Raw genomic sequence first — 23,508 nt, 5'->3', positions numbered from 1 at the left:
AATTCACCAACTTTCCTCCCTTTGAATATAGTACATATTAAACCCACGTGTTTCTCTAAAGACAGCGCCAAAATAAACTGAAAAGCATCATGTGGTTAATTGTGTATAAAAGTTCTGTATAAATAGGGCATTCCACCACTTACTTTTTCAGCACGGAAGCGAAGATCCCTTAAGCAAAGAAAAACCAACTTTGTCTCTTAGAATCAAGAAAACTCCAACGGTAATTTTCTTATGAGTTTTGAATGTTTTTTTTTTGTTATAATTAAAAATCTAGCTAAAAAAGTTTGGTTAACATTTGTAAATGTATTTTTGGATTTGCACCAAAGGAAAGAAGAATGGGTTCAGACAGTACTCCCCAACTTCCAGTGATCTATCTCTCGGACCAAACCCTAAAACCAGGAAGTGAGAAGTGGGTTGAAGTGAGGAATGATGTCCGTAAAGCTCTTGAAGACTACGGAGCTTTCGAGGTGTCATATGATAGAGTGTCAGAGGAGCTAAAGCAATCGGTTTTGGAAGCCATGAAAGAGCTTTTCGAGTTACCAGTTGAGGCTAAACGGAGGAACGTGTCTCCAAAACCCTACACTGGATACTCGACTCATAATGGTCTTTCCGAGAGTTTGGGGATCCAGGATGCCGAGGTTTTGGAGAAAGTTAACGAATTTACTCAACTGCTACGCCCTGATTTTGAGGGTAACAAGAGTATCAGGTAAGGTTATGTTATGTGAACAGCACGATATTGCTCAATGTGCAAGAAATCGCTAAGCGGTAATTATGTGATTTAAATGAGATTAGTGCATAGGCAACATACCATCTAGACAGATATTTTTAACAATCAACAGAGAAAATCGTTTCATAGTGTATGTCTGATTTGTGCATAAACTGCGTAGGCCAATTTTAAAACACAAGGATTGCTTCACAAAGTAACTTGTTCGTAAACCCTGTTGATTTCTTTATCAAATATATTGTTCGTAAGTTTTTGTTAATTGCTTCTATATAAAACAAGAATATTTGTTTCTTACATAATACGTTCACGCGTTTTGTTTTTGTTTTGTTCTTCTCTTTTTTATTAAAATGTTTAAAGAAATTTCTTTTTGTTGAAAACAGCGAAACAATCCAGAAGTTTTCAGAGAAGCTAGCAGAATTGGATGTAATGGTGAGAAGAATGGTTATGGAGAGCTTTGGGATAGAGAAGTACTTTGATGAACACCTCAAGTCAACGAATTACCGTCTGCGACTGATGAAGTATATAGCACCTCCTGATGTTGATACTAATGTTGCAGCGGGTGCTAATGATGCTGGTGATGGTTCTAATGATGCTGGTGCTAGTGATAATGCCAATGTTGTTGCTGATACTAGTGATATTGCTAGTGGTATTGCTAATGTTCATATTAATGATGACGCCAATATTGGTGCTACGGCTAATGGCGACATTGGTGCTGATGTTGATGCTAAAACTAGTGATTTTGCTAGTGTTGAGTCTAAAGCCGACGTTAGTACCAATGTTAATGCTAATGCTGATGCCAATGCTAATACTGGTACTCTCAGTAGTGCTGGTGTTGGTGATAGTGTTACAGCTAATGGTGGTGCTGATGATGAGGAGAAGAAATTGGGTTTACCTTCTCATACTGATAAAAATCTTTTCACTGTGCTTTATCAATATGAGATTGAAGGTTTGGAGGTGTTAACCAAAGATGAAAAGTGGATCAGACTGAAACCATCTCATAACTCTTTCGTTGTTATGGCTGGAGATTCTGTATATGTAAGTTAACTTCTTCTTTCTTTTTATGAGATGACATGCACATGTAAAATATTAACCGCTCCTCATTATATTCATGATTTTATAGCATAAATATTTCATAATTTACTTTTATATTCTTTTCCTTTGAATGAAAACTAAGAACTTTTACTTTTATATTCAAAAACCTAAACCCAAACGAATTTTTTTTTACTGTTTCATAGTATTATTTCAAACTATGAAAATTCAGAGACTATATATATATATACATATATATATATATATATATATATATATATATATATATATATATATATATATATATATACTGATATGTGATAGTTACAAAAGTAAATCCACCTTATAACTTTTGATGTTTTTTTATTGAGTATTTGCTTCGTAAACGTTGATGATCTGTGATCTCTTTTTCCTTTTTGGTAAGTATGATTTGTGATCTCTTCAAAAGTTTTAAGGTTTTTGATATGGTTGTGCATGATTACATAGGCTATCTACCAGAACTAAATTGAGACAGAAAACGTGTTGGAATAATAGAAAGTAACCCATCTTTTAAAATTAGAAGTCGAGGAAGAAAAAACTAAAAGAAAAAAAAAACTAGCGGAGAAAAAGGTTCAATTCACTTTCCACTAAGGTGACCAACCAATTCCTCTCTCTACAAACAAATGTCTTATGATTCTATTTGCTCTTGTTCACTCTCACTAGTCACGAGTGTTAGGGGACCAACCAAATCTTATAGCAACTGATGTTTTATTTGCTCTTATCACTTTTCACTACAAGCGCATGTCTTGGCTTACATCATATGTTTTTTTTCTTCTGATCATGACCTTGCTCTTGACAAAAATAAAAGTAACAGTGATTTACTTGGTGATGTTTTTGTCTTTTTGTTTGCAGGCACTTATGAATGGTAGACTATTTCGTCCTTTTCATCGAGTGAGAGTAACAGAGAAAAAGAAGACAAGATATTCAATAGCATTGTTCTCGACTCCAAACGCAGGCTACATCATAGAACCACCAAAAGAACTTGTGGACGAAAAGCATCCACGAGTCTTCAAACCATTCACTTATGTTGACTTGATGAGTTTCTATCACACTGAGGGTGGTCGTAGAGCTCGTTCTACTCTTCATGCTTATTGCGCCGTCTCTGAAGCATGAGCTTGGTTACGGGAGTTTCAAGAATATTTTGATAGTTTTAAGATTCAAATAATATCAAGAACTATGTTGTACTACTAAATAAGGGGTTTTGACTAGTTGAGTTATGTTTGTGTGATAAGCAGTGATGTGCGTCTTTCTATTGTATGAAAATCAATAAAGTACATGTGCCACATGCACATGTCAATAATGTAATAAAATTATTGTTTATTGTCGTGGCACGACTTAATAACTAGGGATATGTTGCTTTCATGAAGATTTACTATGCTCATTTTATAAAAATGGATAGCGTCATGGAATTTAATCGAGGGTGGCCCCGCTTTCCTTTGGAATTGCTGGGTAGCAAAATGCCATAACTGAATTGGCTAGATTATAAGAGCAAGATTATTGCTAGGACTTTATTTTGAGTTCTTAGCTTATTTTAGTATTATTTTTATGTTAAGATATAATGGTAAGACACAACCTCTAAAATTTAGATTATTGCTAGGACTTTTAGTTGTATCTTAGTAAATTAATTGTTTATTTTAATAAGTAATGACATATAAAAATAAGTTTAAAATAAAACATATATTAAAATTGAAAACATAAGAAAATTACAAAGATGCAAAAAAAATAAAATTACAAACATCAGAAACATTTTATTCAATTCATAAAAACATATAAAGTATATGTTATTTGGAAGATGTCCAAATTTAGCCCATATGTTTTCAATCAAATAATCTTTTAATTGTTGATGGGCTTGTTTATCCCGAACTCTTGTTCGACGATCAATTGCATTGCCGAGATTTGTAGGCATATCGACGGAATATGTAAGATCAGCACCCTCACCTTGTTGAAATTCTGAAACGTCATACCGAGTGTATGAATCACGTTCATCTTCGACAATCATATTATGGAGTATGATACATGCTCTCATAATATTTGCTATTTTATTTTTATCCCATAAATTAGAAGGATTTTTAACAACGGCAAATCTAGCTTGCAGGACTCCAAAGGCATGTTCTACATCTTTTCACACATATTCTTGGGTTTTAGCAAATAATAAAATTTTTGGACCCTGTGGTAGCCAGATAGATTGAATAAAAGTCGCCCATTTTGGATAAATCCCATCTGTGAGATAGTAAGCCAAATGATACTCCCTTCCGTTGACATAGAAGTTCACTTGTGGAGCTATTCCATTAATAATATCATCAAAAATAGGTGATCGATCAAGTATATTAAGATCGTTCATGGTACCTAGGGCTCAAAAAACGCGTGCCATGTCCAGAGGTCAGACGAAGCTACCGCCTCTAACACAATTGTTGGTTTATCGGTTTCTAGTGAATACATTCATTTCCAAGCGGTAGAGAAATTCTTCCACCCCCAATGCATACAATAAATGCTTCCAACCATTCCGGAAAATCCACGTTGTTCTCTAATATAGAGTAGTCTCTCAAGATCCTCCGGTGTGGCACGTCTTAGGTATTCATCGCCAAACAAGTGGATTATAGCGGCGGTAAAGTTGTGCAGACATTTTTGAGCCGTTGTTTCACCAAGTCGAACATATTCGTCCACTGTATCAGCTCCACCACCATAAACCAATTGACGAATTGCTGCAGTGCATTTTTGGAGCGGTGATAGACTAGACCGTCCGACTGCATCTTCTGTTGGTTGAAAATACTTAACTTATGTAGAGAGAAGATGCACTATACGCATGAACAAATGCTTGTTCATTCGGAACCGTCGTTGAAATAAATAGTGAGGATATGTTAGAGTTTCACTAAAATAATCATGCCAGAGTTTATCGTGGCCTTCTTCTCGATTTCTCTCGATAAAAATACGCTTTTTTTCTCTTTCTCGGTTCTGGAATAAGAGTAACGTTTTCAAAAAATTCTTCAAAGGGAGTTTTAAAATTAGCATCATCATCATCTTGGTGGTAATGGTAATGTGATGAAGATGCCATTTAAAAAGAAAAAAGGAAAAAAAGGTTTTGGAAGCGGCGGAAAAGGTTTGATCGAGAATGATAATCCAACCAATCCCCAAAACAGAGGAGATTGATCGAGAATGACAAAAAATTCATCTAACTCTCAAAACGGAGGACATAGGAGGAACACATACCTGGTTTTGATTGGAAGCGGCAGAGAAGGTTTTTATATAAGGACAGAGCGGTGTGGATTGAGCGAGAACAGACCGGTTGGGTTGAAAATCGCCTTCCGGAGAGAAGAGGGAGACGATGAAAATGAGAGACACCGTAATACTGGACTTAACCCTAAACCCGATTCGGTCTTCCTCCTTATCGGAAGTTTCCATTTCTTGGAATGGAGCTCGGTTCCAGGGACCGAACTCAAGGTTCCTTCTAGCGGGGACCTGGAGCTTTTCTTTATCGGGGACCCGAGGGTCTAGGTCCTGCCTGGAGGCTGGAGGAAATGATACCGGGAAATTTTCCCTAAACAGAAGGGATGCAATGTTTAGAAAAGTAACCACCCTTTCTCCTATAGAAGGAGGATGGTTCCGTGGCTTTGCAGGTACGCCAGGGCTTCCTCCTACACCCTGAAACACAAAGAAAAACAGAAAAAAGACAGAGAGTTGGTCGGATTCAACATCCAAAACCAAGAGTGGTTTGAAGGCCATAAAGAGGCAGTTTTTGGAGAGATCAAAGGGGAGGTTATGAACGACCCTTTGATGGGTTTTGATTCATTTTAATAACACCCAAAACATCCTCCAGGGACTAAGAACACACGCAAAAATTCAGGGAAAAAGTGGGATGGCCGGATTTCACTTCCTATGGCCAAGATAGTCTTAAGGGGAGAGGTGCGTGGGAAGGCAGTTTCATGGGAGTTGGGAACGACCCTGTGATGGTGTTTTATCATGGATGATCACATCCTAGGCTTCCTCTATGTATTGGAGATACACACAAATATCCAGGAGAGTAGGAAGAAGGCCGGACTTCACTCTCAATGGCATGAACATCTTCAAAGGTGGATGCAGTGTAGAAACTGATTTCATGGAAGTTCAAGGGAAGAGATGAGCGACCCTTATATGGATCTTTCAATACTGGAAGTATATGATAAGGGCTTGAAAAAGGCGTGGATTGTAGGATCATGTCCATTCACATAAAGGATAAAGAAGGCACATGATCTAGACAGATCATGTATAAGATAACCAATTTTATAATTACTTTTCAGTTCATATTTCTGTCTTTTGTGGTGCGGTTAAGGCCAAGTATGGTACGCCCCTTGAAGACCATATGTTGTGATGTACACTAAGGATCCAGGACCCTGAGAGAAGGGCGGAGCTTAGTTGATCTAACTCATCCATGTGGGATGGAATTAGAGTGCCACTCATTGGATAGTGATCAATGGTGGATCATGGTGTGTGTTGATTCTGATCATTGTGTGAATCAATGATCCGACTCATGGAGGAGACACATGGGGGTCCTAGTATATGAGGAACCATGTGGAGTGCAAGGTCCGATTCGTTTGGAACCAGCAGCAAGCCGTGGAGGCGAGTAAGGCCAGTACTAATTGGCATGGACCACAAGTATGGAGCCGGGTGTGTTTATCCAAGGAAAGTCGTGTGTGATCTGGTCTTGGGCAAGGATGGACGACCTGATCCATAGGTGATGGATCAAGGTGTCTGATCTGATGGATCAAAGGACACACCGGTTGTAAGAGCAAGATCAATCGGGTTCATTGGGACATGGTTCCATGGCCGGTTAGGTAAGTGTGAAGACTCATCAGTTCTGAGTCATGTGGGGTGTTTGGTTGATTGACTTAGGATCTGATGGGCATTATTAGTCCATAAGAGGACTTGGCTCCAGGAGAGCATACGCTTAAGACATGGAGGCAATGAACTAAGGCCTTGGGCCGATTCTGGAATGAAGTCCTTGACATAGCCGGGCCGTTCATGATCAGGATCCATATGATCCGGGTCGATACATTGGATTCTGATTATGGGAATATCTTAGTTGGGATTTATCATGAGTTATGAATTTTAATTAATTTATGGAGCATGTTTGTTTGAGGTTGTTTTTGTAGCTGAAGACTTCCCAAAGGTGCTTGGTCTGTGGGGATGGTTGGCTGAATGACTAAGTACTAAAAGGAAGAGTTTATGCAGGAATAAGAGAGCTGTGAGTAGACAGGGAGCTGGTCGAAGCTATCTCTTAGCTCTATCAGCTGGAAGAGAGTAGATGGAACCTCAAGTAAAGTGGTTCAGCTCAGCTAGCTGGATGAGCAAGCTAAACAGCTAAGTCAGCTGAGACAATGAGCTAACAAGCTCCGTGAATGTGGCAAAGGTATGATCAAGTAACTCTTGCTTAGTTCTAGATAGAATGGATTAGGGGAATGGAACCTCAGATAGTTAGACTTGAACCGAGTTAAGAACTGATCTCTAAGCTGAAGGCTAGTTAGTTGAGCTAACTAGAGCATATATGATTAAACCGGTTAAGTGTATGGTTGGATTGAGATCCAATGTTATGAAAGTCCCTAGCTAAGGTCTAAGGTAGCCATCGCCTAAGGGCGAACTTATAGAAGTATGGCTAAAATTAGGAGGTTCACCAGTATGTGGTCTGAGGGACGAAGGACATCGACCGCGGCTTAGGCAGCCGGGTTGGGGCCCTTCAGTAACCCACTTCAATGGAGAATTTTGAGCCTCTCTGAGTCTCGAAGAACACATCCATTTGTATATCAATAGTGTTTCAAGATCAATGGAGAGTGATGAAGAGTGAGTAAGATAAGATTATTTCAACTTCTGTAACTAAGTTTCCTTGTAATGTGTTAACTAATGACCTATTTGCATGGGAATTTTATAATTATTGCTCTGTTTTCACTCTCAAGTCTCAAGTTTGCTATTTTTGAAATATATATATATATATATATATATATTTAATATGAAATATGTGTTCCTAATGTTCAAAATGGCAATAAAAATGAGAGAAAATATGTATTTAAATACCGAACTTACTCAAATTTGCCAAAAAATACAGACTTTTCATTAATCTAAAAAAATATCAAACTTGTTTTGACCTAGCCAATTTAGGTATGAGTTTAGTCAAAGATAAATATCGTTAGTTAGCCGTTTTCTGTTTATGTTTACTGTTCACGACAATAGAAACAATGCGTTTTAAAAATTAGAAACACGTAACTCAATTCCCAAAATCAAAATCAGAAGAACTCTAACCCATAAATCGATTTCTCACCTATCTATTCTCTATGTTTGCTTCAGAAGCCAAATCAAGTCTGATATGAACAATATGAGAAGGAAAAAAGCTACCTGTCCATCGTCAACAAGATCGAGAATCCGAACCTCCACTTGTGGTTAAAAGCAACAAGATTGAGGGTCACAAAGAGCAGCGTGAACCTGTACCCGATGATGTCCTTGGAGAGTGTACTGCTCATATGAAAAGAGGAAGCATAAGCTGCAGATAAAGGTCTATATCAATGAGCATGCTTGTGTAAGGTTTGGTTAATCCAAAATGTTGAAGAGTTCATCTATTGCTCATTTGTTTTCTGAAAGATTGAGGTTGAACCCAAAGCTTACGGCTGTAGAGATTGGTGAAGTTCAAACTGACCTAAAAGTTGACAGTAACTGATGAGCAATGTCGAAAGGCGAAGACTAAAGTAACTATGGAAAGACGAGCAAGCCATGAGAGTCATTTTTCACGCATTTGGGATTATGAAGCCGAGCTTCGTAAGGCTAATCTAGACACCCTTACAAATATAATTACCATTCCAGGAGCAACACCAAGAAGTAAGCAAAGGTTTGATCGCTTCTATGTATGTTTTGAAGCACATCGAGCAGCTTGGAAGTCCACTCTTAGGCTAACTATAGGTCTTGATGGAGCTTTTCTAAAATGAGATGTAAGGGGCCAATTGCTTGCTGTTGGAAGAGATGGAGATAATCGAATTGTGCCAATCGCTTGGACTGTTAACTGGCAATGGTTTGTCAATCATCTTAAGAGAGATTTGGATCTTTGTGATGGAAGCAACTTGACAATCACATCTGACAAGCAAAAGGTAAAGCTATATATTGTGTTATCCGCGTTGTTCTTGTTTAACAGCAAAATAATAAGGCTATTAATGTGTTGTTCTCGTTGTTTTGAAGGGTTTAATAAAAGTTGTTCATCTAGAGCTTCCTAATGCAGAACATCAAATGTGTGCAAGACACATTCTTGGAAAGTGGAAGAGAGACAGCCATGATCCACAGCCAGAGAGATTATTCTGGAAAATACCTCGCAATTACACTTTTGGAGACTTTCAAGAGAAAATGAATGAGCTTAAGAGGTACAATGCAGTGGCGCATCAAACCCTTCAAGTCACCAATCCTCACACTTGGTCGCGGGCTTTCTAAAAGGTTGGATCATGTTGCAGTGATAATCTGAACAAACTCAATGAATCTTTCAATAAAACAATCTGTGAGGCTAGGCGAAAACCATTTCTTGACATGCTAGAGGAAATTGAAAACAGCCAGTAAAACAACCAAACAAATAGCCACCGAACATGGTCTATCTCACAGTAAAGAGTTAAGAAATTACCGTGGAACTGAGACATTCGAGGTGGACATAATAAATCGTAAAGACAGTCAACGCCATTCAAGAAGTTAGGCTATCAGGTTCCTTTTCTATTTGTATTTGCTACCTCTGTTCTCTAGCTCCGACCACGTACGTGAAAATGAAGTTGATACCGCTAAAATAACCCTAAAGAGTGAATTACTCTCTCAAATAAGGGTTCAATTGTAGTACTTAGGGATCGAATCCACAAGGAGCTAGGAACCTATTAAATCTAGTAATTAATTAATTCTAAGTGTTTATTGTTTTACGGTTTTAAAGTAAATAGCAATCCTAATTGAGCAAGTCTATTGCTCGACTAACAAGATGATTTGGGGGTGTAACTTATTGGAAAGTTATTAGATGCATGGTTTCTATTCAGGTGTTGGAGATTATAATCCTGTAGATGTCTATCAGTTGCATGCATGATATATTAGAGCTCAACCTCTTAGATACAGTGATCAGCAATGTCAATGTTTCACTGGTTAACTAACTAGATCTTGGATCTCAACTGTCGTATATTGATCACAAGAAAGTATCGATCGATGGTCCTATATGGATATCGATCGATACACCTTTCACAAATATCGATCGATTGTCAGAAGACAGTAAGTTGATAATGTTCACTAGCTTTCTAGTTCAGCGGTAGCCTTTTTCCAGTTGTCTAGTATGACAGATTATGTTAAGGACTGGATGGTCAAGGATGCTTGACTCATGCAGATTCCTAGATTTAATATTCTAGGTAGCTACTCTAGAACAAGCATTAAGAACAATCAATCAATGAATACCACAACCTAGCAATCTATAGTTGGGGCTAATCCGTCTAACCTATTTGAACCCTGAATCTAACAAGTAAACTACTCAGACATAGCTAAGAAATTCATGACACAAAATATAAATAAAAACTGCATAGAATAGAATAGATGAATCAATGGAGTTCCAATCACAAATCTCTCAATGATCTTCTCTCCTAAAACTCTCTGCTAAAAATAATAATACAAAGGTGGCCAAAAGCTCTCTTGCCTCCTAACACTTAGGCAAGTATATATCTATTAGTTTAAAAACTCGTCAGAGGTAATCTTGTAATTTGTTGAAGTCTTGGGTTTAAAGTCGACTGGAACCAAGTTGTGCTTCCGCGTCTCGACATCGAGCGATGGTACAAGATGTACATCGATCGATCTTAATCTTCAATTGTCGAGGCTTCTCTTATGTATCGATCGACGACACTGGATGTGCATCGATTGATTATGTCTTCTTTGTATCGACCTCTAATGGACAGCTCAGATGAATACTCATTTAAGCTCCTAAATGCTCCATAATCATCATTTTACTCCAAGATACTTCTGAACCTGAAAACATACCTAATAGGGTAGAATATATAGTATATAGATAGTAAAATACTTATATACCATGGGTGAAAATGGATCAAATCCATGGTATATCAGAAGTGTAGCAGAAATGGCATAGAAAATGATTAATAGATAGATATGCAAGTTATGAAAAACGCAGAAGAATGTTTTTATTGAGGAAAGAAAACAATGAACCTCTTGATAGCATCTGATTTGAAATCAGGCAACCGTCCTCCTCCATCATTACTCTCAATCTTGTCTCAAGCACACCTAAAGAGAAAGTGAAGTAACATGATCTGCAAACACAGTAGACCCATCTGAGAAATGGAGCTTCACAGGATGATCATGGTTACTCTCTACCACTCATCTTCGTGACCGTTCGAATCAACTGGATAACACCTTAAGGAAGAACATAAGCCAAGGGATGGATAATGCTTAGATAGCCTTTGGCTATGGGGACATCTTCGCTAGAAACATCTGATGCTCACTCTCCGCCGCGTAGTCAAGAGTCGAGAGATGATGTGTCTGAACATCGCAAAGATGATTTTTTTCAAGCAACTTTCTGGACCATGTTCCATACCTGTCGACTTCATTCTCTCCTACTGCTGATTGAATCCCAGTAAGCATCAAACCCAGATTTGGAGAACGACCCGAGACAACAGGAAGGAGAAGACTAAGTGGCAATATCACAAGTATCAGCCAAACATCTTGAATCGCCGTCGTTTTGATAGATCTATTTCCCCTGATCTAACTCAATGAGAGCTTTGATTAGTTGATAGACCATGGATTTGACTCATTTTCATCCATGGTTTATAGGTGTTTTTACTATCTATTATTATATTATAGAGTATTTATTATATTTATAAGATCAAAAGTGATTTGGAAATAAATGATGATTTTAGCACATTTTGGAGATATTTGGAGCAAGCACCCGAGATGACCATCGAGCTCGACCATCGGTCGATTTTGGAGGAGGAATATCGATCGATGTTCACACCTGAACATCGATCGACAGCGAAGCGCGCAGAAAGCCGGTTTGGTCACAGCCGACTTGAAGCCCAAATCTTCACCAATTTACAAGATTACCCCTGACGAGTTTTAACCTAACTATATAAGCTTTGCCACCATGTTAGAGGCAAAGGGGTGCTTTTCTGTGTTTTTATTTTTATTACTTTCAGAAAAAGGTTTTAGGATTGTGATAGATTGGAGAGAAGATCCAAAGTTATAATTTGTGATTGGAACTCTATTAATATCTATTTTACTATTCAATGAAGTTTTCTAACATAATTGCTTTCATGAATTGCTTGGCCATGTCTGAGTAGTTTCACTGTTAGATTTAGGGTTTAAATAGGTTATGAGGGATTAGCCCCAACTATAGATTGCTGAGTTGTGGTAATTGTCATTAGGATTGTTCATTAATGTATGTTTCTAGATTAGCTACCTAGAACTTGCCCTAGGATTAATAGATAAAAGCGAGAGCTTCATTCTCATCCTGAAAACATTCTAACTGAGCTAAGTTTCTTGCTAAGAGTAAGGCGAGAGCTGATCTAGTGAGCTTAGTAAAACATTATTCAACCCGCACATAAAGCTTAAGTAGAAGCGCGTCGATCGATATTCATATTGGATAATCGATCGACGGAGCAAAAGGTGTATCAATCGACATCCCTATAGGATCATCGATCGACACTTCTATTGATCGAACACATTTGTTTGGGTTATTAGATCTAGTTAATAGACAAGTTCAAACATGCGATAGCTGATGGACTTGTTGAATTGATAGTTGAGCTTTACATTATCATGCATGCAGCTCATTAGGCATCTGTACGATTATAATTCCAAGTTATCAGAATAGAATCTCTAAGTCTAGTTATTTCCTTTTAAGCACCAAAAACCTCAACCAATCAATCGAGCAATTACTTGCTCAACCAAAACTGCAAATTTACATTTTAAATCTTGAAAACTTCCTACTTAACAAATCATATTAGATCCAATAAGTTCCCTAGCTCCCTGTCAATTCGATATCTAAGTACTACAACTCGACCTCTTATTTGAAAGAGTATAAATCACTCCTTAGGGTAATTTTAGTGATACCAAATTTAGCGCCGTTGCCGGGGAGCTTTGATCGCCTACTGTTTTAATTTTTGTTAAGTTTCTGACATAAAATCTATTCTTGGATTTTCAGGTACATGCCCAGCAGTAGTAGAAGCAACAAGGAAACTTAACTACTATTCTCCCCAGATCCTGCAAGCTTGGAGCGTTCAATCCGCAAAGAAGCACGTCCTTATCGATCGATAACACCCCCTGTTCATCGATCGATTTCTGTTAACCACCGTCGACCCAGACACTAGTCCCATCGATCGACACTCGCTCACCACTATCGACATAAGACACTCATATTCCGTCGACTGACATCTTCCATCCGACATTGATCGATACTTCAGTCCGAACATCGATCGATACTGAGCCGCGAGACATGGTTGCTACTTTGATACTTGTACGAGATGATAGAGGAAACCTGCATGACCAGGAGGGTTATCTGCGTAATGCAGCAGGTCAGAGGATTAATGCTCAGGGGGCTGCAATCCCTGAGTCCGATACTGATGCTACATGCGCTACTCTACCTGTAGATGAGGCTGCTCGAACCAGAACGTTGGCTGACTACAACCATCCAAATCAGTTCTACACCAACCAGTCAGCCATTCGTCCTCCCACTATTTAGAGGGATTTCGAGTTAAAGCCACAGTACTACACACTCGTGGGACAGACACCCTACTATGGGTTATCTCACGAGCATCCTATGGACCATATGGAGAGGTTCGAGGATCTTATATCTGCTATTAAAGTCGAGGGAGTCTCTGAAGACTACCTCCTATGCAAGCTCTTCAAGTACTCACTTGCTGGAGATGCTTCGCATTGGCTTGAGGAGTTACCACCACGATCTCTGACATCCTGGGGCGCAACCAAGAATGCATTCTTATGCAACTTCTTCGATGAAGCGCGTGCTGAAGACTTGAGGAGCAAGATTGCTACATTTACTCAGGAGCGTCCAGAGTCATTCAAAAGCTCCTGGATCAGATTCAAGTCTTATCAGGGAGACTGTCCACACCATGGATTTAATGAAGTACAGTTGCTCAGTACTTTCTACAGAGGCATCGCGGTGCAGTACCAGATGGCTCTTGATGCTTCCAGCAATAGAAACTTCAACACCAGAAATCCAGAGGAGGCAGTGAAGGTATTGAGAACCTAGCATGTAGTAGCAGCACCAAGAACACTGACTTTAAGAAGAAGAAATCTGCCACCATCTTTGGGAATGATCATATGGATGAAGTGAAGGCAAAATTGGACAGTGTTCACAAACTACCAGTCTATTACGCAAGCAAGGCTCTCCTGGATGCGGAAACCCGCTATAGCCATCTTGAGAGGTTGGCCTTAGCCCTGCTAGTCGCTGCTCGCAAGCTCCGACCCTTCATATTTCAACTATTTAGATCAAATAACAAAGAGAGACTGTGAAAACCTTAAAAAGAGACACTTCATATTCTCACTGCATTGTTTAGTATTTTTGATATTGAATTATTCCGAATTTCTATTTTATTTAGCTAAAATAATCAGAGATGATATTTTATTTTCATAAAATCAATGGAAGAGATTCTTACAAAACTTGTGAGCAACTCAACAAGCAAACCTAAAGGTAAACACTATGATTACAGTGGCAGCTCTGAAGTAAACTTCCTTGATGCCTCTCTCCACATTCTTTATGATTTCATCTCCCTTCAAACTTGAGCATTGCTTGTTTGCTTTCCTAATCACCTCTCTGAGTATATTTACAGCCCATGACAGTAATACCAAACTGAAACCAAGTCCAGTGTCTACAAACTTGTTTGCGCAGAAGGGTACACGCCTTGAAGCAAGCCTATAGACAACTGAGAACAGCACAGCGATTCCAGCTCCGGCGGCGGTGATAGAAAACTGAGTAAGAATCTCTGATATCTCTCTGCTTGATCTCTGTATTGTTGTTTGTTTGTGTTGATGATCATTGCCTATCATTAAAGACAAAAGGCTCTCGTAAGCATGGAGATGGTTCCTTTTGTAGAGGTCTCTCTCTTTAGTTTTCCTCTTCATGGAGATGGTTCCGTGTTTCACAAGATAAGACTGGCTCTTCTGCATCAATACATTAACAATTAACACAATCAGACAAGAACCAACAAGGTTCAGAAAGAAATATGCGAATCAAAGATGGTAACTTTACACGAACCCACACGAAATGAATAAGTTACCTTGATGATGATATCGGCGTTACTGAACTCATAAGGAAGACCAAGGCCAGCTATTGAGTAGCCATAAGAAGTCATGAAGCAAAGCTTTATCATTTTTTTGTTTCTTGTCTGATTGTTTGAAGAGAGCTCTGTTCCTGTCTTCTCTTTACTTGTTGAATAGAAATAAGCAAAGCTTATCGAATTTAATGAATCTTTTTTTTTTTTTTTTTGCTGTAACGAATTTCAAGATTCTTTTTTTTGTTTCGCGACCTACATTTATTCAATCAACTCTAATGATGGGTTTTTTAACCTAATTGTAGGCAAAGGTTAAATCTTTGAGAGAGCTGTGGCCAATAATAAACACAATTAAGTATAAGTCTTCTTCAGAGTTTAATTAATGTATGAAAGCAACAGTAACCAAAGGACCCAAATTTCTTCCACCAAACATCTACAACAACGAAAGCTTCTATCTTTTTCTTACATAACCATTGTAAACCGTTAACAATAGGAACAAGAGACAAAAAAAAAAAAAAAAGAGTGGGCTACATAGCCTACACTAACCTCGGAGGACCACTTTGATGCGTGCGTTGTTGACTTAAGCTTAAAAAATAGCTTGAGTAATAAGTTATCATAATGTTTTCTAAGAGGATTAAGATTACTTTGTATATTTAGGAGTATAGTCTCCCATACCTTATGCACCTTGAGGGCCAGTGTCGGAGCCAGAAAATTTTTGTACCGGGGTCGGAAAAAAATCAAAAATATAATTTATATACCACAAAAAACTACATGTACTTTAGGCATACTCCATTTTCTGTTGAATGTAAAAATTTATTCAAACAAAAGACGTTCAATGACCGCTTCTTTGTTTATAGTGTTTTGTATTTTTAAAGTTTTCAAGAAAAGAATAGCAAAAACGAATAAAAACAAAGCTCTATCTCTATCTCTAAAATCTTCTCAGACCGAACCACATGATTATTGCAGTTCTACTCTACGCACACTTATAGCTTAAAACTTTTTTATAACAGTTTTATTGGCTAAAAATATAAAAAACCAACCAAAAATTTAACTAAAAAATAATTATAGAGCACGAGTTAAGAGTCCGCCGTCATCTTCTGTTCCCGAGGAAGAGGAACATATTTTCTTTTCTTTTTATGTTTACTTGTTTTATAATATTTCTCTATTGTAAATTAGTTGGACCTAATACAATTTGGGAGTAAACTAACATATTACTAAAGATTAAAATAACAAAACATATTTAGGGATTTTATATTTTTGGATAATTATCAAAAAAATGAGTTTAAAACTAATATAACTCCAAAGTTTCAATGATATAAAGTATAATTATTTTAGTTGTATAATTAAATTTTATCTTCAGTGTTTAGTAATTATTTTTTTTGGGTCAAAATTATTTTTTTAGTGGGGTCAACACAAATTTTGCTTAAAACAAAACAATAATTTTTTTTTTAAAGTAATGGGGTCAGCTGACCACCCTCCTCATATGCTGCATCCGCCCCTGTTGAGGGCTACTCTCACTCGCATAGCACATACCGTGTAGTTAGTAGTATTGAACATCATGAATCCAGGAACATATGATGAAGATAAGAATGATCTGGCTAGTGCTCTCCTTTTTCAATCCAGACAGAGTTACTAATATTATAAGTTAGAAACCTCAAAACCTCAAAAGCAGTTTTGGAAGCAATAAAAGCTAGACATGTAGAAGCTAATAGAGTAAAAGACGCCATGCAACAAATCTTTATGACCGATATTGATACTATTTGATAGAATGAAGATGAAAGAACCTGACATGATTGATGATTTTGTTAGTAAACTTTTGGAGTTATTCACGAAATCAGAATCTTTGGGAGAGAATATTGAAGAATCAAAGCTCGTTAAGAAGTTTTTTAATAGTCTACTACGAAAGAAATATATACATACATATATTATTGCTGCTCTTGAACTAATTCTTGACTTTAATACAACACATTTTGAGGATATTGTAGGAAGATTGAAACCTTATGAGGAAATGATTTGTGATGAGGATAAACAAGGGATCAAACTTATCAAAAAAAATAAACAAGGGATCAAGGAAAACTTATGAGGCTAACATGGACTCATCACCGTATCAAAAAAGTTACATTCGGGGAGAAGTAGAAACCAAGGTGGACGTTTTCTTAACAGAGGAAGAGGGCGTGGACGCTACGGCAACCAACAAAACTCGGGTTACAGACAAGGAAAGGATAAATCCAAAATGGTGTGCTATCGATGTGACAAAACAGGGCATTATACGTTCAACTGTTCCAGTAGGTTACTTAAGCTCCAAGAAACGCATGAGAATGATGATGCAAATACACAAGAAGCTGATAATGATGCATGAGGTGGTGTACCTCAATGAAGAGAACACCAAGCAAGTTTGAAACGCACTCAGATATAGACAATATGTGGTACTTAGACAATGGAGGTAGTAACCACATGACTGAAAATCGTGCATACTTTCTAAAATTGATGAGAGGGTCACGAGAAAGATAAGGTTTGGCGACGATTCTCGTATATATATAAAAGGGAAAGGCTCAATCCTTTTTATATGTAAATATGTCAAAGAAAGATATCAGCTGACCTCTATTTTATCTCAGACTTGAGAAACAATATTATAAGTTTTCGACAGGCTCCAGTGTCAGGATGCGATGTTAGAATTCATTGTTTTCTTCAAGTTAGTTCTCGTTCCTTCGTAAAAACGTTACAATTTAATGACTTTTTTGCTTATTGCTTTTTTAAAAGTTTTTTTATAAAAATAAATAGATTTTTTTATTACATATAAAAAGTGCAGAAACAAAAAAAAAGATAAAACAAAAAGCTGGAAACTCCTAATGGACTTGAAACTAAGAAATGCGTAATTGGAAGACCCACAAAATGGTCCAAAGCCCATGAATACCTGAGAACCCTAGCTTCCGCTTTAGAAGATCCACAGTCGCGAGCACACACCCAATAGAAAAAAATCACAATAGTATACTGCTGTTGACATTTTCTCAATATATAAAAAAAACTGAATCTGAAATAATATGTATTTTAATCATTATTGTAGCTATTTATTATTGTTTTTCTTTTTCAGGGTGGAAAGTTTAGCTTACAGGAAGCTAAAGGAATAATCACTCTTTTCTATATTTCTAAGAAACCATGAAACATAAAAGCAGATGCTCTTTGGCAAAAATTAAAGAAAAATATAAAAGCAGCACTTGGTATACAAAGAATTAATTTATTTTAGTTATTAGAAGCTTACTCCATCTCAGTGTCGGTCCGGAGTTCTATGGTGCCTAAAGCGCATTAAAACAATTATGCATTTTCTAATGAAAATAACTTCCTTAAACAAAAGTACTTCTATAATGAAATTGAGTTTTAATAAGCTTAGCTTTTTAAAACCAAAAAAAAAAAGTCATCAAGAACCCTAATATATTGATCTATCATATTGATAAAACAATGATTCTAAAACGTTCATGTACAATTTAACATGTTACTTGAAAATATTTTTGGTTTCAGATTACTCTAATTTACTAGCTGATCTCTTATTTTGCTGTCAGTAGACAAGAACAATTTTTTTACCAAAAAAAAAAGAAAAGAAAAAAAGAACAACTTAATTCAACTCAAAATTGAAAAACAGAACAATGCATAAAAGAAGCAGAAAGAAGAGCCAAAATGAAGAGCATCTCGTAAATGGCAGCGATTTGGAAAAAGAAATTAATTGATTTACTCTATTTATATGACTATCTCATTTAATACAATATAAAGAAACTAAGATCATCAATAAAGGAATCATAATCAATTAGATTCTTTCAATTATTATCACATGTGATATAAAGGAGTAGAATTCATGCCACTACACCTAAGAGAATTATTTAGTTTTGGTGCCCATAAAATATATATAATGTGTGGCGCGTAAAGCCCAAGCTTTACAGACTTTAGCCCAGAGCCGGACCTGCTCCATCTAATAGTGTTTTTCTCTTGTTTTTCGTTTTATGGCTTCTTGGTGTTCCCAGACTTTCTCTCCTCAATCTCTTTTAGTGTTTCGTGTGTAAACTCATATCCTCAATATATTACGTCTTGTGTTCTGTAATGCCAACCCAATTGGAAATTAAAAATGTACTTATGTTAATGTATATGAAAGAGCGATATTGGTGTAGTGACTAAATCATTAAAAACGAACTCAACAATTTTGGTGACCAAGTTACAGAAAAGTTTAAAGCTGAACTATCTGGCTAAAAACATAGATATGCAGCTATGCATGTGCTCTCAGGTTCATGCGAACTTAAGGACAAATCTAAATAAAGTCCTGAATATATCTTGATTGAAAGTCCTGTATGTACAAAATAAATGAACATACGGCCACATCTACCTAAACATTAATATTGAGATCTAGGCCTATTGAGATTTATGGAGTTTATTAATATAAATAAAATAGGCTGTTGTAATTTTCAATCCCACTTCGGTGTTATGATATTGAGACGAGTGATAAAAGCAGACAAAAATTAATAACATTACTGTAAGGTATTCGGTGGGAAAGTCTTACCTACATACTTGATACTTCCTTGCTTAAGAACTTGATATGATCCAAAAAAATATATAAATAGCGGGCCTATATAAACTTTCTACACTTTAGGCCCAATCTCTTATTCATCTTCTCATCTTCTTCGTCTAGGACCAACGACGACACAACTTCCTTTCCTTTTCCATTCAAGAAACTATTTTTAAATCAACAATAATGGAGTGAGATGGTGACATTTTCCACCAGTGTTCTGAAGACTCCCATGGCGTACACAGCTGCTACTCTCCAGTCTGAACTTCTGCTCTGGAATCTTCGTTTCAATTGTCAGTGAAATCCTACCAACGACCCGTTCTTGTCACTGAAAGAGACAAATAGGAGCAATATCACATCTTTTGATTTGTATACACTATACACTGTCAAACAAGAGATTGTCTTCCAATAACTATCGGAAAGTAGAAATAAAAATGATCTCATAGAAAATGAAAAAGGTAAGCAACTGGAACAGATTGATCCAGGCTCTACAAGAAAACTAGGCGAAATCCGATGGAAATCCCGACGGAGAGAAGAATCGTGGGAATATCCTGAGGGTTTTCCGACGGAAATTCGAGGAACAGCTAATTAAGACAGTCGTCGGAAATTCGTCGGTATTTTCCTACGGAATTCTGACGAAACAAAAAACCGTCGACGGAATATCAACGGAAAATCAAGGGAAATAAATAACCGTTAAACAAGCATTTTTTCGGTTCAATATGTTGAAAGTTGTCAGGAAATTGTCGTAAATTATCGAAAAATTTCCGAGGAACATTTTTGACCATTGCAAATATTTTGAATTATTGGATATTTGACGAATTTCCGACAAGTGATACAAAATATTCTGACGAAATTCCGATGCCATTTTTTTGACCGTTTTAGAGCCATTTAATTTTTTAGATTTCTAACAGATGTTCGACGACCTTTCTGTCGGAAGTGTCGGCATCTTTTTAATAAATACGAGCTCGCCTCATTCACCTCATTCACTCTTCATTTTCCCTTCACTCTCTTCACTCTCTCATTCTACAAATCCGAAAAAATCATGTCTTCTTCAAATTATTTTCGTTCGTGGATGGATAAACCTCATATGGATCCAAACATCAACTTACTTACAGAAGAGTACGCAAAAGACATTACTGAATTCATGACACTTGTTCAACAACAACAAAAGCAAATATGTATGTTAAGATGTCCTTGTTCTTCCTGCAAAAATAATAGGGGTTTAAAGGAATGAGATTTTGGACTCATTTATATCTGAAAGGGTTTACACCTAATTATAAAGTTTGGTATCTTCATGGAGAAACTACTGGTTATGAATATGGTAGTACTAACGAACCTCATACTGTGGATAGGTTAGAAGAACCTAGAAAGAATGTAGATTATGGTGTAGGTACTGAGCAGATGGTAAATCCATTATAGAGGGGACGAACCCAATGTAGAAGCTAGGAGATTTTTTATATGTTGGAAGTAGGAAGACCATCTTTGCACAAAGGATGTAGAGATGATCATTCATTTTTATCATCTGCAACTCGATTGATGGGTATTAAGACGGATTATAATTTGGCTGAAGAATGCATGGATGCGATTGTTGATTTTGTTAGAGGTGTTATGCAAGAGGATAATATTGCACCGGGTTCATACTATGAGGTTCAGAAAATTGTAGCAGGTTTTAATTTACCGTATGAGGTGATAGATGTATGCATCGACAATTATATGATATATTCGAGAGTGGTTGTCATATTAATTTATTATTCTTATAAAGATACTTATAATGGAATTTGTTTTATTTATATGTATGTAGGGGTAAGTGCTTTTTTCCGCAATTTATGTACGAGATCAGTCACTGAAGAGGGTGTTAAAAATTTGAAAGATAATATAGCCATGATCCAATGCAATCTTGAGAGGATATTTTCTCCTTTATTTTTTGATGTTATGGAACATCTTGCTATTTATCTCGCAAGAGAATTGGAACTTGGTGGTCATGTGCAGTATAGATGGATGTATCTTTTTGAGGGTTATATGTTTCACTTGAAGAAAAATGTCAAAAATTTGAGCAAGGTGGAAGGATGTATCATCTGCACCCTCTTCTAGCTTGATTTATTTAGGTTTTGGATGTTAGATTTGTGAAATTAATGTTTTGAATGTTAGATTTTGGATAGGATAAACATAATTAGGTTTAGTTTTTAGGTTGTGGTTTATATATGTTTTGAAAGTGAATTTGTGGTTGTTATTTTAATTTGTTGTTTTATGATATTTATAAAGTTTAAATTACTATATAAAATGTTTGTTTGGGTGTTTTAAAACCACTTAACCACATTTTTAATATTATATTATTTAAAAACGTATAACAATTCTTTATGTTGAATTTCTGTATAACAAATGTTGAGAAACCAACACAAAATACAAGTTCGGGTCTAGGATCAGCGCAAAATACATATTGGATTTTTTAGACATGCAGGTCTCTGTTCGAATCCGAATATCCAAAGTACCCGAAATATTTTTGTGTAGACTATGTATATTCGTGTATTTCAGATATGTTTTCAGTATTCAGATATTTTTTAACAGAAATTTGGGTTCGCGTTTCCGGTTATAGTTTCGGGTTTATGTAAAATTTCAAATTTTAAAAAAATATATTTCGGGTATTAGGATAAAAATTTGCATATTTTTTTTTCGTCGGGTAATATTTTGGAGAAAATTTTGAGCCTCTTTGGGTATTTTAATATTTCCGTGTATTATTTGTTTCGGTTTTTCAGGTTTTGGGGTAGTTTAAGTATTTTTGGTCCTAAATACCCGAACCGATCCAAATCCATTATGTACCTAATTTATATGTATTTTACAGGTATTTGAATTATGAGCTCGAACTGACCCAGATCCAAAAAGAACCGACTTGAACTCTAACAAATTTTTCTCAAATATTTAGTTGGGTCAAATTATTTAGGACCTGAATAAATATGCACCAAAGGAAACCGATTTGTACCCGATCCGAAAACCTGAATCCCCAAAGTTACTATCTCTCATTATATGTTATGGGCGTTTTATAAGAGTTACATTTGTTGAGGTGCTGACACTTCTGATAGACTTAGAGAGATTTTCTGGCTAATTTAATATTATCGATTTGTGTAGTTTTTTTTCTTTCTGTTGAACAGAAACAAATATTTGTAAGGTTTTTGCTAATTTTTAAATTTATTTTAAATAACAATTGTTATTATAAATAATTTTTATAAATATAAATTTAAGATACTGTATATTTTTGTTTTAATAGATGGTTTACTAAAGTATTTATCAAATTTGATTTTGTAAATATTCTAGAATTATATAATGTAGAAGACATGGTATTAATGTTGTATGATTATTTCTATAATTAATATCTTAATATTTATAATTATATAATGGTTATTACAAAATTATTTTACTGTTTAGATATTTATAAAATTGTAATGTTTAAAAAAATATATTTATATTTACCGATTTGATGCATTGTAGTTCACATAATAGGAGATGGTCTCATAAACCACTTGGTTAAAGCGGCTAAATGATACATTATTATAGAAAAAAACATGGTTATGTAAGATATAAAATAACTCATGGCAGGAGATAGTTATGTAAAATAACTTGGGTATACAAAATATGTTTTTCACGAAATATATAGAGAAAAAGACCAAAATAGCACTAAATCAAGTTTTTGTTCCCAAACTAGCACTCAAGGCCAAAAGTCACAAAAATAGCACTCAAGGGGTGGGGTTTAGGGTTTAGAATTTATGGTTTAGGGTTTAGAGTTTAGGTTTTAGGGTTTAGAGTTGAGAAGTGAGGTTTTGGAGATAAAATTTCAAATTTTGAAAAATAAAAAAATTTAAATTTTTCAAAAGATAAAATGCTATTTTGGTGATATAAACTTAGAAAGATGCTATTTTGGAGAT

General features: G+C 36.1%; 1 protein-coding gene and 1 long non-coding RNA gene across 3 annotated transcripts; one reads left to right on the top strand and one right to left on the bottom strand.

The window, feature by feature from the left end:
* On the top strand, positions 1–3,138 carry LOC103868181 (probable 2-oxoglutarate-dependent dioxygenase AOP1). Its single transcript, XM_009146279.3, has 4 exons — positions 1–220; positions 327–706; positions 1,105–1,759; positions 2,645–3,138. The coding sequence occupies exons 2-4, from the start codon at positions 336–338 to the stop codon at positions 2,903–2,905; spliced, it is 1,287 nt and encodes a 428-aa protein (XP_009144527.1). The 5' UTR covers positions 1–220; positions 327–335; the 3' UTR covers positions 2,906–3,138.
* On the bottom strand, positions 2,881–23,432 carry LOC103868182. 2 transcript variants are annotated; one of them, XR_004455400.1, is made up of 3 exons: positions 15,049–23,432; positions 7,125–14,932; positions 2,881–7,008 (listed from the first exon to the last, which is right to left on the bottom strand). It is a non-coding gene; the product is annotated as an uncharacterized LOC103868182 (long non-coding RNA). The 2 variants fall into 2 exon arrangements; XR_004455399.1 differs by having other exon boundaries at positions 3,499–14,932; positions 15,049–23,308.
* Between the last annotated feature and the right edge of the window lie 76 nt (positions 23,433–23,508).

This window comes from Brassica rapa, chromosome A02 (assembly GCF_000309985.2).
Source record: "Brassica rapa cultivar Chiifu-401-42 chromosome A02, CAAS_Brap_v3.01, whole genome shotgun sequence".
Lineage (NCBI taxonomy): Eukaryota > Viridiplantae > Streptophyta > Magnoliopsida > Brassicales > Brassicaceae > Brassica > Brassica rapa.
This window is presented reverse-complemented; position numbering and strand designations above follow the sequence as displayed.

Excerpts from the sequence above, each read along its gene's own strand:
- LOC103868181 (XM_009146279.3), top strand. The coding sequence starts at position 336 with ATGGGTTCAGACAGTACTCCCCAACTTCCAGTGATCTATCTCTCGGAC. Across the intron at positions 707-1,104 it reads GAGGGTAACAAGAGTATCAG|CGAAACAATCCAGAAGTTTT; the intron begins GTAAGGTTATGT and ends TGTTGAAAACAG. Across the intron at positions 1,760-2,644 it reads TGGCTGGAGATTCTGTATAT|GCACTTATGAATGGTAGACT; the intron begins GTAAGTTAACTT and ends TTTTGTTTGCAG.